At 36.5% G+C, this 22,071-nt stretch overlaps 2 protein-coding genes and 2 pseudogenes across 2 annotated transcripts; 2 read left to right on the plus strand and 2 right to left on the minus strand.

Moving 5' to 3' along the window:
- The first annotated feature begins 345 nt into the window (after positions 1 to 345).
- On the plus strand, positions 346 to 1,701 carry LOC140016607 (UDP-glucosyltransferase 29-like; annotated as a pseudogene).
- Positions 1,702 to 2,946: 1,245 nt separating this feature from the next.
- On the plus strand, positions 2,947 to 4,222 carry LOC140016460 (RING-H2 finger protein ATL46-like). Its single transcript, XM_072069983.1, has one exon. It carries the CDS (start codon positions 3,487 to 3,489, stop codon positions 4,144 to 4,146), a length of 660 nt encoding a protein of 219 aa, XP_071926084.1. The 5' UTR covers positions 2,947 to 3,486; the 3' UTR covers positions 4,147 to 4,222.
- A 5-nt stretch (positions 4,223 to 4,227) lies between these two features.
- LOC140016609 (threonine--tRNA ligase, mitochondrial 1-like) lies at positions 4,228 to 7,922 on the minus strand. Its single transcript, XM_072070172.1, has 7 exons — positions 7,779 to 7,922; positions 7,055 to 7,129; positions 6,849 to 6,977; positions 5,245 to 5,333; positions 5,054 to 5,150; positions 4,882 to 4,968; positions 4,228 to 4,326 (listed from the first exon to the last, which is right to left on the minus strand). Exons 1-7 carry the CDS (start codon positions 7,920 to 7,922, stop codon positions 4,228 to 4,230), a joined length of 720 nt encoding a protein of 239 aa, XP_071926273.1.
- The window catches only part of LOC140016458 (uncharacterized), a 54,420-nt pseudogene continuing 39,401 nt past the window's right edge, over positions 7,053 to 22,071 (minus strand).

Raw genomic sequence — 22,071 nt, forward strand, 5'->3', positions numbered from 1 at the left:
ATATTTTAGGAAATGAATACAAGGCTAATGCATATATTGTCTTGCATGGAAACTTGACATACTGAACGATTGCCTTAAGATTCTGATTCCCAAAATTTCATGAAATATTCTCATTCCTTTTAATTGCACAATCAACAAGGTAAGTTTCCATGGATATCACCCCGAAAACTCAATAAATAGAGCCTTCTCCTCCCCACCTTCACCACACAGAAGTTCGTCTCTTCAATCCCCAGTTAATATTCTTGTGAGAGTTTTTTGTGAGCTTTTGAGCAATTCTTGTGAGCATTTTTGTGAGGTTTTTTTTTTTTTTTTGGAGAAATTCCTGTGCGTTTTTGTTTATCATCAATGGAAAATCATGCAACTTTCAATGTTCTCATGCTCCCATGACTGGCTCATGGACATGTCTCTCCTTACTTGGAACTAGCCAAGAAACTCACCGCCAGAAACTTCAATGTTTACCTGTGCTTTTCCCCGGCTACCCTCAGTTCTGTGAGATCAAAATTGACTGAAAAGTTTCTCAGTCAATTCATCTTGTTGAACTCCATCTTCCCAAGTTGCCAGAACTTCCTGCTAAGTATCATACCACCAACGGCCTTCCACCCCATCTGATGCCCACCCTCAAGGACGCTTTTGACATGGCTAAACCAAACTTTTGCAACGTGTTGAAAAGTTTGAAGCCTGACTTGCTTATTTACGATCTTCTTCAGCCATGGGCTCCAGAGACTGCCTCAGCCTTTAATATCCCGGCTGTTGTGTTTATCAGCAGTAGCGCCACCATGACTTCTTTTGGGCTGCACTTCTTCAAGAATCCAGGTACGAAATACCCTTATGGTAACACAATCTTTTATCGCGATTATGAATCCGTTTTTGTTGAGAACTTGAAAAGGCGTGATCGTGATACATATCGCGTTGTTAATTGCATGGAGCGATCTTCTAAGATTATTCTGATCAAGGGTTTTAAGGTGATTGAAGGGAAATATTTTGACTATTTTTCTTGCTTAACTGGCAAGAAAGTTGTCCCCGTTGGCCCCCTTGTCCAGGACCCTGTACTAGACGACGAAGATTGTAGAATTATGCAATGACTAAACAAAAAAAAAAGGGTTCAACCGTTTTTATTTCTTTTGGGAGCGAGTATTTTCTCTCGAAGGAAGATATGGAAGAGATTGCCTACGGTTTAGAGTTTAGCAATGTAGATTTCATATGGGTTGTGAGGTTTCCTAAAGGAGAAAACATTGTGTTCGAAGAAACTTTGCCAAAAGGATTTTTCGAGAGGGTTCGGAAGAGGGGACTTGTTGTCAATGGATGGGCTCCACAAGCAAAAATTTTGACCCATCCTAACGTTGGTGGCTTCGTGAGTCATTGTGGTTGGAATTCTGTGATGGAGAGCATGAAATTTGGCTTCCAATCATAGCCATGCCCATGCACCTTGATCAACCTATTAATGCTCGATTGATTGAAGAAGTTGGCGCTGGGGTGGAGGTTTTGAGAGACTCGAAGGGAAAGCTTCACAGGGAAAGAATGGCAGAAACAATTAACAAAGTCACGAAGGAGGCAAGTGGAGAATCCGTAAGGAAAAAGGCGAGAGAATTGCAAGAGAAATTGGAGTTGAAAGGAGAGGAAGAGATCGATGATGTTGTGAAGGAGTTGGTTCAACTTTGTGCAACAAAGAGTAAGAGAAATGGTTTGCACTACTATAATTAGCTCTTTTTCGTGTTTAATTAGTATATTGTGATGGTTGGTTACAATGGCACAACCATCATCAAGCAGGCATATATCGTTTAGCATTTTGTGTTGTGTTTAAACTAGAGGTTTTAACATGATGGTTATAATATCAAAACCATCAAAGCTTATGGATCAGGTTTTTTTGTGGCTGGACTAGGTTTTGATATGATGGTCAAAGTGTTAGAACCATCAACTATTTAGTATTATTGTCGTGTTTTGGCGTTTTGTCTGTTCGTGAGTTTGCCGTAGATTGTTGGCATCTCAACGTACAGTACAAACGTACGTCTACTAACATATGCCATGTTAGGTGCTACGTTTTAAGTAGCTGGTAATATATATAATACCTACTTCAGTTTAGTATATTACTACTATTTCTTTGGAGTTTCACTTTTTTCTCTTTCATGCTTTTGTAGTTTTTGCCATTCGAATATCCCACTATTATAGAGGACCCATTTGATTAATAATAATAATATCCCTATGAAAATCGAAAAAATTTTAGGAGGACAAAGGATTAATATCTTTGCCTGATATGTTAATTATGATAAACCAAGAAAAGAAAAAGAATCGCCATGCTAATTAATTGACAAAGCTTCTGCACAGAAACTGACAAATTCCAACTTTATGATTCAATAAAGGCGAAATTAGTAGCATTATAACTTCTGTTGTACAGACTTTCCCTCCGGGTGTTGATACGGTCATCCAGCAAAGATTTGTTGGGATTTGGATAAAAAATGATGGGCGGGCTCTTGTTGCGGGCTCATGCCTGTGGAATTCAACCCGAAGCCTTAAGTCAAGATCATCTGCGGTTCTTTTTAGCTAGACCTTTGACCTAGACCATTTCGATCTTTACTTGAGCTTTTCTTTTCTTTTCTTTTTCCTTTTTTTTAATAATTGAGGTTTTCTTCTGTATATTTGACATAAATAATTTCTCTTTTTTTTCAGCAATTAAAGAATCGGCGGGGATGATTGCCAAGATGGATAATATTAATCACGCAATTATTTATTTGAAATTTTCAAATAATGATCAATCCAAAAACACTTATTGTGCTTTGACAGTAAAAAAAAAAAAAACCAAAAAAAAAATCTTATAATAATTCCTTTTTTTTTTTTTTTGGTGTACATGGGCTTAAGTGCAGAGTAATTCAGCAATTCCTCCCTCCACTTGATATAAATTGAAACATTATAAAAGGAGAAAATTGTGCATCCTTTAAAAGAGGGAGAGACGCCTGTCCCAGAGTCTCTGCTACACTGCAAAACAGAACTGTCCAAGGCCACATCATCCAAGAAACAAAGGAAGACAAAAGACAACTCCAAAGAGTTTTCATCATTCGTGGATTTTGTATCAGATATAAAGATTGATTGATTGGTATTCATGGAGCCTCTATTAGGTAAGCTGCTAAAATCTTGACATCACCTGCAAACTTCTAGTTTCCCAGTTTACTACTCAAAGCAACGGAAAAGGTTGAATTTTTATCATGCTTAAGTAGGGGTAGTCTACTGCGATTGCACCCCGAATCCGTATCAAAGATTTGCTTTTTCTTGTGTCTTCATTAATTAAACCCAAGTGGGTTTCTTGTAAATGCGAGAAGGGAAGGAAATATGGGTCCATTACTTGTTCGCGTTAATCTCTGAGCCGGGCTTGTCCTCAAGCTGGGCAACATCGGCAAATGGTTTCTTGAAAGCAGCAAACTAGTAGTGGTAGAAATTAAGCTCAGGGACTTCGAGAAAATTGAGGAGGAAAGCTATGGTCTTTTGGTGCTAAAAATGCCTTGGATTCAATCTGGAAGTAAGATTAGTCCTGCAATTCTTTTCATTATTGTGATATTAGCAGTTGTATTTTTCATCTCTGGTCTGCTCCACTTGCTTGTAAGGTTCCTCATGAGGAGGAGGTCATCACAAAATTCTCAATCTAATGGATATCCTGATTTGTCTGGTTCTGAAGCTTACCAGAGACGGTTACAACAGCTATTCCATCTTCATGATTCAGGTCTAGATCAAGCCTTTATTGATGCTTTACCAGTTTTTCTTTACAAAGACATAATGGGCTTAAAAGAGCCGTTTGATTGTGCTGTTTGCCTTTGCGAGTTCTCAGATCAAGATAAGTTAAGGTTGTTACCGCTATGTAGCCATGCTTTCCATATAGATTGTATAGACACATGGTTATCGTCAAATTCAACTTGCCCGCTCTGCAGAGGGACCCTTTTCAGCCCTGAATTTTCCGTTGAAAATCCAGTTTTTGAGTTTGATGAGTCAAGAGATGAAGACAGGGTGGCTTCAGGGAACGTAGGCGTTGCTGTTCCTTGTGGTCCTAAGCCATCTGAGGCTGAAAATAGTATTGATGAAAAGAGGGTGTTTTCAGTTAGGCTTGGCAAATTTAGGAACACAAGCCCAAACGATTGTGCAAGAGGTAGTTCTGAAAATTAAGCAGAATTCTGGAATAGTAAAAATTAAAGAGCAATACTAGCGTTCTACAAATATGATAGACAAAAGAGTTGGAAAACTATATCAGAATAGCTCACCCCTGTATGAACGAACCCTATGATCAAATATCAAACAGTGCCCCGGACAATTCATTGGTTTGAGCCCAAACTGTTGTTTCTCAATCTGCAATATAACCAAGAAAACACGTTCAATCATATTAAATTTCACTAAGATCATCCAACCATATTTTATGCAACCACGTTCCGTGGAAATAAAACCCATCTGCTGAATCATCCAAACTGGAATTTAGCAAAAAATTCATTGTTTAATGCCACTCTTTCCTCCACGACAAATTAACATAAATCAGAACAAGAACCCAGGCTCCCCCTTTACATTCAATGCCTATTAAAAATTGGTATCAAGCACCCAAATTAAATGAACAGCACAAGACAAAGTAGATTCATGAAGCATAGAAGTGGGAATATCAGCCTTCTCAGGGATGGGGGCAAAAAAGAAATAAAAATAAAATCTTTTGAGAAAGTGACTATTAATTTGAAGTCTCGAAATTTGAACGGACTTTAACGGATCAGGCAAAAATGTATTATGCCAACTTTCATGTTTTACATGAAATTAAGTCGCGCTAACTTCTAGCAAACTCCTTATTTGCAAGTGCAACTACAGAAATATCAGTCGTGCCACAACATAAAATACATAATAATGACTAAATTGATTTCTGACCTCAAATAAGACCATATTGTCCCTATAATTTGCAGCATGACCAGAAGTTTCCCATAACTGCATGTTATACATATTTGGACTCCGAACCTACAAAAAGAACACCATAAGATGTGAACTTCAATGGATAATACAACATGTTTGCAACAGTAGTAGTTCATTATACATTACCAACCTCTTCATAACCTCTCTTCCAGTATTCATTTCGTATAAATTCTAAGAGTTTGTTGCAAACTCGAGCACCACGTGGAAGGAAGAAACAACTTCCGGGACTGCAAATTATGCAAGACCAACCGAACCAGGTCTCATAGGCATTTTGACAAATTTGACCAGACAGTACGATAAATGAAAACATCACGGTCCTACCTAAGTGGGTGGAAAAAGAAAAGTTCTTGTTTTTTAGCCAATTCTCCATGGTCATACTTCTTTGCTTCTTCCAGGTCATCCTTGTATTGCTGCAAGAAAGATTATCAAGTCAAAATCCTAGCTCAAAATCTAATAGAATTCACCCTGCCAAGATCATACAAAATGCAAATCAAAGCTCTCACAGCTTATCTTAGCACTTTGCAGATATACTATCCACTGCTAAAGAAATCAATTATTGACAACGGGAAGTGGAAATCCATATATTTTCATTTACAAAGCCTGCCAAACAAAATGTTGAGGATACATCAACCAGAGAACATGCAAGATTTACAAATTAAGAAACATCTAACAAAAGGATATCTTCAACAAGTAAGAACTTTCTTACCACTGACTCTCTAAAGAAGGAAAAAATAACCATGACCCATCATATTAAGTGACAAAGAGTTGATAGCAAGAATAGAACATAAAAGCTGAAGCTTCACTCTCAGTACTCAGTTTTTCACACATCATCAGTTCCACATCCAACTTCAACTATCACGCAAGTTACTACATGATTCACAAGGTTAGATAATTTTTGATTGGGCAGCTAAGGGACAGGCGTTAACAAACTGGCAACAAACCATATTTTCTAAGCCTCATGCCTTTTGCCATAAGTTTCAAGAAGCTAATATATTTATGTAAAACTTCTCAAGCCACTCAGATGCCATTGAACGAATGCGCTTGAGGAATTCACGGAGTACAGAAATTAGCAGCTAAAAGCACAAAATTAGTGCCACTCCTGAAAAACTAGCTACCTAAATATTTTTGAGGCAGCAAGTGCCAATTGCAAGTCCAATAATCCGTTGCTATAAATATGAGCATTGCAGAATGACAAGAAAAGAGCCAAAATGGCTCAATAGATTAAATCCACATAGAAGTTTTATTTTATCTTGTCATGTCTACTGCCTAATGAAACTTAGATAGGCATGAATACAAGTACCAAATAGCTTTTGTCATACTAAGCAGAAAAACTATGAACACCTACATGTCCTAGTCGTGTTTTCTACAACTCATATGAATAACTGCTTTTACATTCAAATGGCATGTCTTGACAAGTTAAACAAAGAACCATATCTAATAATAAGAACTATGGTGGTACAAAATAGCAGGAGACAAGATAGATGCCATACTAATTACATGATGCGACAAAATGCAAAAATAAGCCTTTACTCAAAAAGGAAACTGCAAAGCATGAATCCTACCTTCAGACGCTTCTGGTCCAGAAATGATATTCCATAAACTCTTTGCAACCTTTCACGGTCTTTGTTCCCCCTCCAATACGCTCAGGAAGCCTAATTTTACAATTCATAGCAACAATATGAATAAATGTTTCACAAATGCATCTCTTTACCTACTATGGAAAAGCCACACATCCTCTGCTCGTGCAAGCCAAAAGAAAAAGTTGATGCGAAACAATGATGCAAGTTATAATGCATTAATGATTCATCCTTGTCCTAAGAAACAATCAATGAGGGCAAGAATGGAAATATAAAAACTAACTGGAAAAGCCCCTGCTTCTGCTTTGTAAATAATATAGATAAGGCCTACAGAAATCAGAACCTCACCTTTAAACAAGAGAAAGCTTTAACGAAGGATGTATTTGGTATATGTGGCCCACGACACAAATCAACCAAGGGACCACATCGGCATACGGTGATAGTTTTATCTTCAGGTAAATCATTAATTATTTCAACCTGTTTGAAACAGATAAACTACAATCAATAAAACTGACTCCCACAAACAACTAGCATTTCAAAAGATGTCAAATTACTTTGAATTGGTTATCGGAAAACATCTGCAGAGCTTCATCTCTTGTAACCTCAATGCGCTCAAAAGGTTGTTTTCCCTGATATCAAAAAGGTAGTTAAGTAACAAACTCAGTTCCAAGAAAGCAGCATGTCTCCCAAATCATTGGGAATCATAGAAGCATAAATCTTTAGCAGAAAGATAAATGCAATACATCAAAAATTGTCTGATAGTACAATAAAGTCCTCTTTACTGTTTTCACAACTTTTGAGATACCAGAAGTTGCAGACATTCCCCCTTTTCTTATCTTTTCCTGCTTCTGGCAGTAACACTAAAATATTTTTCTTTAACACTTAATTTCATTAACATCTATCCCATAGCATGTTAGATACTTTTATTTTGAAAGGTCGAAATGCATCTAAAACTTTCCCCAAAATGATATACCTTTGGAAGCTCTATACATTTCCAGAGCAACGATATATTTGTATTCTTATGTAAAAATGTCACTAGTAACACAATGTGCCACATTTCCCAACTGTTACCTAAATGAATGTCCTTCCAAATCCCAACTGACCCCAAACCATCTTGCTGAATTGAATGTTACTATATAGCAGGGAAAAATATGACTATCTCTACAAGAAATCAGTTGACAATCATTCATCTGAATCTCAGTTCAGGCATCATAGAATCACACGTGCACACTGAAAACCATATGCTCATGTTCTTAACCAGCATTAGAAAGACCATACAGACAAAGCCTCACCAGATTTTCTAAACATATTACTGCAGATTATAGCCAGAGATTTTGAGCGTGTAAAAGCTAGGGCAGAATTTGGGTTTAGTATAGCATTGTTATTGACAAAGGATGAAGACTTGAAATCATCTTTAAGCATATTTTGAGAACAAATTAATGCATCAAAAATGAATGGAGTCAAGATAAATTGAATACCATACAGTGCCAGTCATAGTAAGATAAATTGTTCCCAAATTGAATGGAGTTAAAAGATTATTCCCAAATCGCATGCCAGGGTTAATTGCAGAAAATAAAAGAAGTGTTTTCAGGTATGAACCAGTCTGCAATGCATTAGAGGAAAGAAAAGGTTGTGCTAATCCCAAGCATGACAGAAACAGACCAACCCACTAATAGGGTACTGTGAACGAACTCCACTTCAATTACGCTTGAGAATCTGACACAGATAAGCATATAAGAAATCTTCTGTAACAGCACATTGACCGGGGAAAGTAAAACTGCCCCAGAGCTCTAATTGGCTGAGCAACTGATGGTTTAACACCATATACATCTATGCTCTAATTCTTTCATTACAAAAACTAATAGAAACAAGTGGAACAAACTTATGTTCATTCACAAGAAAAGATAAGGACAAACCTGCCAGGGCTTCCCAAACTCATTCAATGCTTCTTTAAGATCAGCTTCAGCCTTTTCCCATGTTTCCAGGTCACCAAGATATTTTTCAGGCCTCTGCAATCCAAGGATTATGAAAAACAAAAAAGCATGTCAGATTTGTAAACTTAAATCTATTTTTCATGCAAAAGTAACATGTCTTTTCAACCCAATCCAAGACAACAGGAAGCAAGGCTTCTGTTAAGTTGTAAATAAGGGGTGGTAACGAGACTAGTAGTAGATCAAATGCGATGAAGCCAATGCATCTTATCGAAATGCCTAAAAAAGATAGCATCCATTACTTCCCCAAAATAACGTGCAATAAGATATTGCGCTTATGCTTCTTTTTCCTTTTAATCAGAACAAACAAGCCATTCAGTAGATGAATTTGGCATTCAATCAAGTAACCTCTAAAGGAGACATAATTCTGGATTTACACTCCATTTCTAATGATAAATAATCAGGTCTATCCTGAGGACAAACAAGTTGCGCAATTCCATTGACCTAAAAGATTGCCCGGTTTAAACTACACATATAATCTCAATTAAATGTTAGTTTGTCAAATTCTACTTTCTCGAGCAGTGAAAAGTTTAAAAAGGAAGAAAGAAATAATAGAGAGAACAAAAAGGAGCAGCATGCATAAACAACAAGGCTCTACACAACAAGTGAAGAACAGATAATGTAAACAAAAACAAGGACGCAAAAGCTACCAACTTCTGGTGACACTAACGATGCCATTACAATACTTATTAGTGCAAAACCACCAGCAAAAGGAAGAATAGCATGCACTGATGCCCTTAATTTGCAAACTAAGAGCTGCATAATAAAAGACCAAATGTGCATACCGTAGATAATTTCAAGTCAAAGGTGAACCCAAATATATTGTAGGCATGACTGATAAAATCCAACACGCCCTTGACTTCATCTTTTATCTGTCAAAAGATGGTTATTTAACAACAGGAGTCAAAACAGTTTTTCAAAGGCTAATAAACTAGAGCCTTACCTGGGATTCACGGCAGAAAATGTGTGCATCATCCTGCCAGAAATTCAAAGTTTCAAAGTAAAACAGACCTATTAGCACTAGAACGAGAATTAATGGCAAAAGACTTCAATAATATCCATGAAACAATACTGAGCACACGACCAGACTATTATATAGTGTTGGAGACTATACATAGCTATTCGAGGCCAAGTTAGAGTAACCATTGTATTGGGAAGAATATCGAGAAAGATGACGTTAACAAACACATCCAAACACCAGCTTTTACTACAAGTCACTTGTGTTATTAGATTATCCTCTCCTCTATGACTCAAAAGAATGGAATCAAGATGCAATCATCAACCAATGCAGATGATTTTAGACCATCACCATCATTGTCTTAATACCTGCTGAAATCTCCTCACACGAGTTAAACCAGTAAGTGCACCACTGGCCTCATTCCGATGCAGGACTCCAAAATCAGCCAGGCGAAGAGGTAGTTCTGAAAATTAAGCATAATTCTGGAATAGTAAAAATTAAAGAGCAATACTAGTGTTCTACAAATATGATAGACAAAAGAGTTCGAAAACTATATCAGAATAGCTCACCCCTGTATGAACGAACCCTATGATCAAATATCAAACAGTGCCCCGGACAATTCATTGGTTTGAGCCCAAACAGTTGTTTCTCAATCTGCAATATAACCAAGAAAACACATTCAATCATAGTAAATTTCACTAAGATCATCCAACCATATTTTATGCAACCACGTTCCGTGGAAATAAAACCCATCTGCTGAATCATCCAAACTGGAATTTAGAAAAAAATTCAAACTCATTGTTTAATGCCACTCTTTCCTCCACGACAAATTAACATAAATCAGAACAAGAACCCAGGCTCCCCCTTTACATTCAATGCCTATTAAAAATTGGTATCAAGCACCCAAATTAAATGAACAGCACAAGACAAAGTAGATTCATGAAGCATAGAAGTGGGAATATCAGCCTTCTCAGGGATGGGGGCAAAAAAGAAATAAAAATAAAATCTTTTGAGAAAGTGACTATTAATTTGAAGTCTCGAAATTTGAACGGACTTTAACGGATCAGGCAAAAATGTATTATGCCAACTTTCATGTTTTACATGAAATTAAGTCGCGCTAACTTCTAGCAAACTCCTTATTTGCAAGTGCAACTACAGAAATATCAGTCGTGCCACAACATAAAATACATAATAATGACTAAATTGATTTCTGACCTCAAATAAGACCATATTGTCCCTATAATTTGCAGCATGACCAGAAGTTTCCCACAACTGCATGTTATACATATTTGGACTCCAAACCTACAAAAAGAACACCATAAGATGTGAACTTCAATGGATAATACAACATGTTTGCAACAGTAGTAGTTCATTATACATTACCAACCTCTTCATAACCTCTCTTCCAGTATTCATTTCGTATAAATTCTAAGAGTTTGTTGCAAACTCGAGCACCACGTGGAAGGAAGAAACAACTTCCGGGACTGCAAATTATGCAAGACCAACCGAACCAGGTCTCATAGGCATTTTGACAAATTTGACCAGACAGTACGATAAATGAAAACATCACGGTCCTACCTAAGTGGGTGGAAAAAGAAAAGTTCTTGTTTTTTAGCCAATTCTCCATGGTCATACTTCTTTGCTTCTTCCAGGTCATCCTTGTATTGCTGCAAGAAAGATTATCAAGTCAAAATCCTAGCTCAAAATCTAATAGAATTCACCCTGCCAAGATCATACAAAATGCAAATCAAAGCTCTCACAGCTTATCTTAGCACTTTGCAGATATACTATCCACTGCTAAAGAAATCAATTATTGACAACGGGAAGTGGAAATCCATATATTTTCATTTACAAAGCCTGCCAAACAAAATGTTGAGGATACATCAACCAGAGAACATGCAAGATTTACAAATTAAGAAACATCTAACAAAAGGATATCTTCAACAAGTAAGAACTTTCTTACCACTGACTCTCTAAAGAAGGAAAAAATAACCATGACCCATCATATTAAGTGACAAAGAGTTGATAGCAAGAATAGAACATAAAAGCTGAAGCTTCACTCTCAGTACTCAGTTTTTCACACATCATCAGTTCCACATCCAACTTCAACTATCACGCAAGTTACTACATGATTCACAAGGTTAGATAATTTTTGATTGGGCAGCTAAGGGACAGGCGTTAACAAACTGGCAACAAACCATATTTTCTAAGCCTCATGCCTTTTGCCATAAGTTTCAAGAAGCTAATATATTTATGTAAAACTTCTCAAGCCACTCAGATGCCATTGAACGAATGCGCTTGAGGAATTCACGGAGTACAGAAATTAGCAGCTAAAAGCACAAAATTAGTGCCACTCCTGAAAAACTAGCTACCTAAATATTTTTGAGGCAGCAAGTGCCAATTGCAAGTCCAATAATCCGTTGCTATAAATATGAGCATTGCAGAATGACAAGAAAAGAGCCAAAATGGCTCAATAGATTAAATCCACATAGAAGTTTTATTTTATCTTGTCATGTCTACTGCCTAATGAAACTTAGATAGGCATGAATACAAGTACCAAATAGCTTTTGTCATACTAAGCAGAAAAACTATGAACACCTACATGTCCTAGTCGTGTTTTCTACAACTCATATGAATAACTGCTTTTACATTCAAATGGCATGTCTTGACAAGTTAAACAAAGAACCATATCTAATAATAAGAACTATGGTGGTACAAAATAGCAGGAGACAAGATAGATGCCATACTAATTACATGATGCGACAAAATGCAAAAATAAGCCTTTACTCAAAAAGGAAACTGCAAAGCATGAATCCTACCTTCAGACGCTTCTGGTCCAGAAATGATATTCCATAAACTCTTTGCAACCTTTCACGGTCTTTGTTCCCCCTCCAATACGCTCAGGAAGCCTAATTTTACAATTCATAGCAACAATATGAATAAATGTTTCACAAATGCATCTCTTTACCTACTATGGAAAAGCCACACATCCTCTGCTCGTGCAAGCCAAAAGAAAAAGTTGATGCGAAACAATGATGCAAGTTATAATGCATTAATGATTCATCCTTGTCCTAAGAAACAATCAATGAGGGCAAGAATGGAAATATAAAAACTAACTGGAAAAGCCCCTGCTTCTGCTTTGTAAATAATATAGATAAGGCCTACAGAAATCAGAACCTCACCTTTAAACAAGAGAAAGCTTTAACGAAGGATGTATTTGGTATATGTGGCCCACGACACAAATCAACCAAGGGACCACATCGGCATACGGTGATAGTTTTATCTTCAGGTAAATCATTAATTATTTCAACCTGTTTGAAACAGATAAACTACAATCAATAAAACTGACTCCCACAAACAACTAGCATTTCAAAAGATGTCAAATTACTTTGAATTGGTTATCGGAAAACATCTGCAGAGCTTCATCTCTTGTAACCTCAATGCGCTCAAAAGGTTGTTTTCCCTGATATCAAAAAGGTAGTTAAGTAACAAACTCAGTTCCAAGAAAGCAGCATGTCTCCCAAATCATTGGGAATCATAGAAGCATAAATCTTTAGCAGAAAGATAAATGCAATACATCAAAAATTGTCTGATAGTACAATAAAGTCCTCTTTACTGTTTTCACAACTTTTGAGATACCAGAAGTTGCAGACATTCCCCCTTTTCTTATCTTTTCCTGCTTCTGGCAGTAACACTAAAATATTTTTCTTTAACACTTAATTTCATTAACATCTATCCCATAGCATGTTAGATACTTTTATTTTGAAAGGTCGAAATGCATCTAAAACTTTCCCCAAAATGATATACCTTTGGAAGCTCTATACATTTCCAGAGCAACGATATATTTGTATTCTTATGTAAAAATGTCACTAGTAACACAATGTGCCACATTTCCCAACTGTTACCTAAATGAATGTCCTTCCAAATCCCAACTGACCCCAAACCATCTTGCTGAATTGAATGTTACTATATAGCAGGGAAAAATATGACTATCTCTACAAGAAATCAGTTGACAATCATTCATCTGAATCTCAGTTCAGGCATCATAGAATCACACGTGCACACTGAAAACCATATGCTCATGTTCTTAACCAGCATTAGAAAGACCATACAGACAAAGCCTCACCAGATTTTCTAAACATATTACTGCAGATTATAGCCAGAGATTTTGAGCGTGTAAAAGCTAGGGCAGAATTTGGGTTTAGTATAGCATTGTTATTGACAAAGGATGAAGACTTGAAATCATCTTTAAGCATATTTTGAGAACAAATTAATGCATCAAAAATGAATGGAGTCAAGATAAATTGAATACCATACAGTGCCAGTCATAGTAAGATAAATTGTTCCCAAATTGAATGGAGTTAAAAGATTATTCCCAAATCGCATGCCAGGGTTAATTGCAGAAAATAAAAGAAGTGTTTTCAGGTATGAACCAGTCTGCAATGCATTAGAGGAAAGAAAAGGTTGTGCTAATCCCAAGCATGACAGAAACAGACCAACCCACTAATAGGGTACTGTGAACGAACTCCACTTCAATTACGCTTGAGAATCTGACACAGATAAGCATATAAGAAATCTTCTGTAACAGCACATTGACCGGGGAAAGTAAAACTGCCCCAGAGCTCTAATTGGCTGAGCAACTGATGGTTTAACACCATATACATCTATGCTCTAATTCTTTCATTACAAAAACTAATAGAAACAAGTGGAACAAACTTATGTTCATTCACAAGAAAAGATAAGGACAAACCTGCCAGGGCTTCCCAAACTCATTCAATGCTTCTTTAAGATCAGCTTCAGCCTTTTCCCATGTTTCCAGGTCACCAAGATATTTTTCAGGCCTCTGCAATCCAAGGATTATGAAAAACAAAAAAGCATGTCAGATTTGTAAACTTAAATCTATTTTTCATGCAAAAGTAACATGTCTTTTCAACCCAATCCAAGACAACAGGAAGCAAGGCTTCTGTTAAGTTGTAAATAAGGGGTGGTAACGAGACTAGTAGTAGATCAAATGCGATGAAGCCAATGCATCTTATCGAAATGCCTAAAAAAGATAGCATCCATTACTTCCCCAAAATAACGTGCAATAAGATATTGCGCTTATGCTTCTTTTTCCTTTTAATCAGAACAAACAAGCCATTCAGTAGATGAATTTGGCATTCAATCAAGTAACCTCTAAAGGAGACATAATTCTGGATTTACACTCCATTTCTAATGATAAATAATCAGGTCTATCCTGAGGACAAACAAGTTGCGCAATTCCATTGACCTAAAAGATTGCCCGGTTTAAACTACACATATAATCTCAATTAAATGTTAGTTTGTCAAATTCTACTTTCTCGAGCAGTGAAAAGTTTAAAAAGGAAGAAAGAAATAATAGAGAGAACAAAAAGGAGCAGCATGCATAAACAACAAGGCTCTACACAACAAGTGAAGAACAGATAATGTAAACAAAAACAAGGACGCAAAAGCTACCAACTTCTGGTGACACTAACGATGCCATTACAATACTTATTAGTGCAAAACCACCAGCAAAAGGAAGAATAGCATGCACTGATGCCCTTAATTTGCAAACTAAGAGCTGCATAATAAAAGACCAAATGTGCATACCGTAGATAATTTCAAGTCAAAGGTGAACCCAAATATATTGTAGGCATGACTGATAAAATCCAACACGCCCTTGACTTCATCTTTTATCTGTCAAAAGATGGTTATTTAACAACAGGAGTCAAAACAGTTTTTCAAAGGCTAATAAACTAGAGCCTTACCTGGGATTCACGGCAGAAAATGTGTGCATCATCCTGCCAGAAATTCAAAGTTTCAAAGTAAAACAGACCTATTAGCACTAGAACGAGAATTAATGGCAAAAGACTTCAATAATATCCATGAAACAATACTGAGCACACGACCAGACTATTATATAGTGTTGGAGACTATACATAGCTATTCGAGGCCAAGTTAGAGTAACCATTGTATTGGGAAGAATATCGAGAAAGATGACGTTAACAAACACATCCAAACACCAGCTTTTACTACAAGTCACTTGTGTTATTAGATTATCCTCTCCTCTATGACTCAAAAGAATGGAATCAAGATGCAATCATCAACCAATGCAGATGATTTTAGACCATCACCATCATTGTCTTAATACCTGCTGAAATCTCCTCACACGAGTTAAACCAGTAAGTGCACCACTGGCCTCATTCCGATGCAGGACTCCAAAATCAGCCAGGCGAAGAGGTAGTTCTGAAAATTAAGCATAATTCTGGAATAGTAAAAATTAAAGAGCAATACTAGTGTTCTACAAATATGATAGACAAAAGAGTTCGAAAACTATATCAGAATAGCTCACCCCTGTATGAACGAACCCTATGATCAAATATCAAACAGTGCCCCGGACAATTCATTGGTTTGAGCCCAAACAGTTGTTTCTCAATCTGCAATATAACCAAGAAAACACATTCAATCATAGTAAATTTCACTAAGATCATCCAACCATATTTTATGCAACCACGTTCCGTGGAAATAAAACCCATCTGCTGAATCATCCAAACTGGAATTTAGAAAAAAATTCAAACTCATTGTTTAATGCCACTCTTTCCTCCACGACAAATTAACATAAATCAGAACAAGAACCCAGGCTCCCCCTTTACATTCAATGCCTATTAAAAATTGGTATCAAGCACCCAAATTAAATGAACAGCACAAGACAAAGTAGATTCATGAAGCATAGAAGTGGGAATATCAGCCTTCTCAGGGATGGGGGCAAAAAAGAAATAAAAATAAAATCTTTTGAGAAAGTGACTATTAATTTGAAGTCTCGAAATTTGAACGGACTTTAACGGATCAGGCAAAAATGTATTATGCCAACTTTCATGTTTTACATGAAATTAAGTCGCGCTAACTTCTAGCAAACTCCTTATTTGCAAGTGCAACTACAGAAATATCAGTCGTGCCACAACATAAAATACATAATAATGACTAAATTGATTTCTGACCTCAAATAAGACCATATTGTCCCTATAATTTGCAGCATGACCAGAAGTTTCCCACAACTGCATGTTATACATATTTGGACTCCAAACCTACAAAAAGAACACCATAAGATGTGAACTTCAATGGATAATACAACATGTTTGCAACAGTAGTAGTTCATTATACATTACCAACCTCTTCATAACCTCTCTTCCAGTATTCATTTCGTATAAATTCTAAGAGTTTGTTGCAAACTCGAGCACCACGTGGAAGGAAGAAACAACTTCCGGGACTGCAAATTATGCAAGACCAACCGAACCAGGTCTCATAGGCATTTTGACAAATTTGACCAGACAGTACGATAAATGAAAACATCACGGTCCTACCTAAGTGGGTGGAAAAAGAAAAGTTCTTGTTTTTTAGCCAATTCTCCATGGTCATACTTCTTTGCTTCTTCCAGGTCATCCTTGTATTGCTGCAAGAAAGATTATCAAGTCAAAATCCTAGCTCAAAATCTAATAGAATTCACCCTGCCAAGATCATACAAAATGCAAATCAAAGCTCTCACAGCTTATCTTAGCACTTTGCAGATATACTATCCACTGCTAAAGAAATCAATTATTGACAACGGGAAGTGGAAATCCATATATTTTCATTTACAAAGCCTGCCAAACAAAATGTTGAGGATACATCAACCAGAGAACATGCAAGATTTACAAATTAAGAAACATCTAACAAAAGGATATCTTCAACAAGTAAGAACTTTCTTACCACTGACTCTCTAAAGAAGGAAAAAATAACCATGACCCATCATATTAAGTGACAAAGAGTTGATAGCAAGAATAGAACATAAAAGCTGAAGCTTCACTCTCAGTACTCAGTTTTTCACACATCATCAGTTCCACATCCAACTTCAACTATCACGCAAGTTACTACATGATTCACAAGGTTAGATAATTTTTGATTGGGCAGCTAAGGGACAGGCGTTAACAAACTGGCAACAAACCATATTTTCTAAGCCTCATGCCTTTTGCCATAAGTTTCAAGAAGCTAATATATTTATGTAAAACTTCTCAAGCCACTCAGATGCCATTGAACGAATGCGCTTGAGGAATTCACGGAGTACAGAAATTAGCAGCTAAAAGCACAAAATTAGTGCCACTCCTGAAAAACTAGCTACCTAAATATTTTTGAGGCAGCAAGTGCCAATTGCAAGTCCAATAATCCGTTGCTATAAATATGAGCATTGCAGAATGACAAGAAAAGAGCCAAAATGGCTCAATAGATTAAATCCACATAGAAGTTTTATTTTATCTTGTCATGTCTACTGCCTAATGAAACTTAGATAGGCATGAATACAAGTACCAAATAGCTTTTGTCATACTAAGCAGAAAAACTATGAACACCTACATGTCCTAGTCGTGTTTTCTACAACTCATATGAATAACTGCTTTTACATTCAAATGGCATGTCTTGACAAGTTAAACAAAGAACCATATCTAATAATAAGAACTATGGTGGTACAAAATAGCAGGAGACAAGATAGATGCCATACTAATTACATGATGCGACAAAATGCAAAAATAAGCCTTTACTCAAAAAGGAAACTGCAAAGCATGAATCCTACCTTCAGACGCTTCTGGTCCAGAAATGATATTCCATAAACTCTTTGCAACCTTTCACGGTCTTTGTTCCCCCTCCAATACGCTCAGGAAGCCTAATTTTACAATTCATAGCAACAATATGAATAAATGTTTCACAAATGCATCTCTTTACCTACTATGGAAAAGCCACACATCCTCTGCTCGTGCAAGCCAAAAGAAAAAGTTGATGCGAAACAATGATGCAAGTTATAATGCATTAATGATTCATCCTTGTCCTAAGAAACAATCAATGAGGGCAAGAATGGAAATATAAAAACTAACTGGAAAAGCCCCTGCTTCTGCTTTGTAAATAATATAGATAAGGCCTACAGAAATCAGAACCTCACCTTTAAACAAGAGAAAGCTTTAACGAAGGATGTATTTGGTATATGTGGCCCACGACACAAATCAACCAAGGGACCACATCGGCATACGGTGATAGTTTTATCTTCAGGTAAATCATTAATTATTTCAACCTGTTTGAAACAGATAAACTACAATCAATAAAACTGACTCCCACAAACAACTAGCATTTCAAAAGATGTCAAATTACTTTGAATTGGTTATCGGAAAACATCTGCAGAGCTTCATCTCTTGTAACCTCAATGCGCTCAAAAGGTTGTTTTCCCTGATATCAAAAAGGTAGTTAAGTAACAAACTCAGTTCCAAGAAAGCAGCATGTCTCCCAAATCATTGGGAATCATAGAAGCATAAATCTTTAGCAGAAAGATAAATGCAATACATCAAAAATTGTCTGATAGTACAATAAAGTCCTCTTTACTGTTTTCACAACTTTTGAGATACCAGAAGTTGCAGACATTCCCCCTTTTCTTATCTTTTCCTGCTTCTGGCAGTAACACTAAAATATTTTTCTTTAACACTTAATTTCATTAACATCTATCCCATAGCATGTTAGATACTTTTATTTTGAAAGGTCGAAATGCATCTAAAACTTTCCCCAAAATGATATACCTTTGGAAGCTCTATACATTTCCAGAGCAACGATATATTTGTATTCTTATGTAAAAATGTCACTAGTAACACAATGTGCCACATTTCCCAACTGTTACCTAAATGAATGTCCTTCCAAATCCCAACTGACCCCAAACCATCTTGCTGAATTGAATGTTACTATATAGCAGGGAAAAATATGACTATCTCTACAAGAAATCAGTTGACAATCATTCATCTGAATCTCAGTTCAGGCATCATAGAATCACACGTGCACACTGAAAACCATATGCTCATGTTCTTAACCAGCATTAGAAAGACCATACAGACAAAGCCTCACCAGATTTTCTAAACATATTACTGCAGATTATAGCCAGAGATTTTGAGCGTGTAAAAGCTAGGGCAGAATTTGGGTTTAGTATAGCATTGTTATTGACAAAGGATGAAGACTTGAAATCATCTTTAAGCATATTTTGAGAACAAATTAATGCATCAAAAATGAATGGAGTCAAGATAAATTGAATACCATACAGTGCCAGTCATAGTAAGATAAATTGTTCCCAAATTGAATGGAGTTAAAAGATTATTCCCAAATCGCATGCCAGGGTTAATTGCAGAAAATAAAAGAAGTGTTTTCAGGTATGAACCAGTCTGCAATGCATTAGAGGAAAGAAAAGGTTGTGCTAATCCCAAGCATGACAGAAACAGACCAACCCACTAATAGGGTACTGTGAACGAACTCCACTTCAATTACGCTTGAGAATCTGACACAGATAAGCATATAAGAAATCTTCTGTAACAGCACATTGACCGGGGAAAGTAAAACTGCCCCAGAGCTCTAATTGGCTGAGCAACTGATGGTTTAACACCATATACATCTATGCTCTAATTCTTTCATTACAAAAACTAATAGAAACAAGTGGAACAAACTTATGTTCATTCACAAGAAAAGATAAGGACAAACCTGCCAGGGCTTCCCAAACTCATTCAATGCTTCTTTAAGATCAGCTTCAGCCTTTTCCCATGTTTCCAGGTCACCAAGATATTTTTCAGGCCTCTGCAATCCAAGGATTATGAAAAACAAAAAAGCATGTCAGATTTGTAAACTTAAATCTATTTTTCATGCAAAAGTAACATGTCTTTTCAACCCAATCCAAGACAACAGGAAGCAAGGCTTCTGTTAAGTTGTAAATAAGGGGTGGTAACGAGACTAGTAGTAGATCAAATGCGATGAAGCCAATGCATCTTATCGAAATGCCTAAAAAAGATAGCATCCATTACTTCCCCAAAATAACGTGCAATAAGATATTGCGCTTATGCTTCTTTTTCCTTTTAATCAGAACAAACAAGCCATTCAGTAGATGAATTTGGCATTCAATCAAGTAACCTCTAAAGGAGACATAATTCTGGATTTACACTCCATTTCTAATGATAAATAATCAGGTCTATCCTGAGGACAAACAAGTTGCGCAATTCCATTGACCTAAAAGATTGCCCGGTTTAAACTACACATATAATCTCAATTAAATGTTAGTTTGTCAAATTCTACTTTCTCGAGCAGTGAAAAGTTTAAAAAGGAAGAAAGAAATAATAGAGAGAACAAAAAGGAGCAGCATGCATAAACAACAAGGCTCTACACAACAAGTGAAGAACAGATAATGTAAACAAAAACAAGGACGCAAAAGCTACCAACTTCTGGTGACACTAACGATGCCATTACAATACTTATTAGTGCAAAACCACCAGCAAAAGGAAGAATAGCATGCACTGATGCCCTTAATTTGCAAACTAAGAGCTGCATAATAAAAGACCAAATGTGCATACCGTAGATAATTTCAAGTCAAAGGTGAACCCAAATATATTGTAGGCATGACTGATAAAATCCAACACGCCCTTGACTTCATCTTTTATCTGTCAAAAGATGGTTATTTAACAACAGGAGTCAAAACAGTTTTTCAAAGGCTAATAAACTAGAGCCTTACCTGGGATTCACGGCAGAAAATGTGTGCATCATCCTGCCAGAAATTCAAAGTTTCAAAGTAAAACAGACCTATTAGCACTAGAACGAGAATTAATGGCAAAAGACTTCAATAATATCCATGAAACAATACTGAGCACACGACCAGACTATTATATAGTGTTGGAGACTATACATAGCTATTCGAGGCCAAGTTAGAGTAACCATTGTATTGGGAAGAATATCGAGAAAGATGACGTTAACAAACACATCCAAACACCAGCTTTTACTACAAGTCACTTGTGTTATTAGATTATCCTCTCCTCTATGACTCAAAAGAATGGAATCAAGATGCAATCATCAACCAATGCAGATGATTTTAGACCATCACCATCATTGTCTTAATACCTGCTGAAATCTCCTCACACGAGTTAAACCAGTAAGTGCACCACTGGCCTCATTCCGATGCAGGACTCCAAAATCAGCCAGGCGAAGAGGTAGTTCTGAAAATTAAGCATAATTCTGGAATAGTAAAAATTAAAGAGCAATACTAGTGTTCTACAAATATGATAGACAAAAGAGTTCGAAAACTATATCAGAATAGCTCACCCCTGTATGAACGAACCCTATGATCAAATATCAAACAGTGCCCCGGACAATTCATTGGTTTGAGCCCAAACAGTTGTTTCTCAATCTGCAATATAACCAAGAAAACACATTCAATCATAGTAAATTTCACTAAGATCATCCAACCATATTTTATGCAACCACGTTCCGTGGAAATAAAACCCATCTGCTGAATCATCCAAACTGGAATTTAGAAAAAAATTCAAACTCATTGTTTAATGCCACTCTTTCCTCCACGACAAATTAACATAAATCAGAACAAGAACCCAGGCTCCCCCTTTACATTCAATGCCTATTAAAAATTGGTATCAAGCACCCAAATTAAATGAACAGCACAAGACAAAGTAGATTCATGAAGCATAGAAGTGGGAATATCAGCCTTCTCAGGGATGGGGGCAAAAAAGAAATAAAAATAAAATCTTTTGAGAAAGTGACTATTAATTTGAAGTCTCGAAATTTGAACGGACTT

Source organism: Coffea arabica, chromosome 11c, assembly GCF_036785885.1.
Source record: "Coffea arabica cultivar ET-39 chromosome 11c, Coffea Arabica ET-39 HiFi, whole genome shotgun sequence".
NCBI lineage: Eukaryota > Viridiplantae > Streptophyta > Magnoliopsida > Gentianales > Rubiaceae > Coffea > Coffea arabica.

Bases quoted from the DNA above. Each gene is read 5' to 3' on its own strand.
- LOC140016460 (XM_072069983.1), top strand. From the start codon at position 3,487: ATGCCTTGGATTCAATCTGGAAGTAAGATTAGTCCTGCAATTCTTTTC.
- LOC140016609 (XM_072070172.1), bottom strand. From the start codon at position 7,922: ATGCTTAAAGATGATTTCAAGTCTTCATCCTTTGTCAATAACAATGCT. The intron at 4,969-5,053 runs GTTGGTAATGTA...TTCTTTTTGTAG, and splicing joins GGAAGAGAGGTTATGAAGAG to GTTCGGAGTCCAAATATGTA. The intron at 4,327-4,881 runs GTCAGAAATCAA...GTTATATTGCAG, and splicing joins ACAATATGGTCTTATTTGAG to ATTGAGAAACAACAGTTTGG.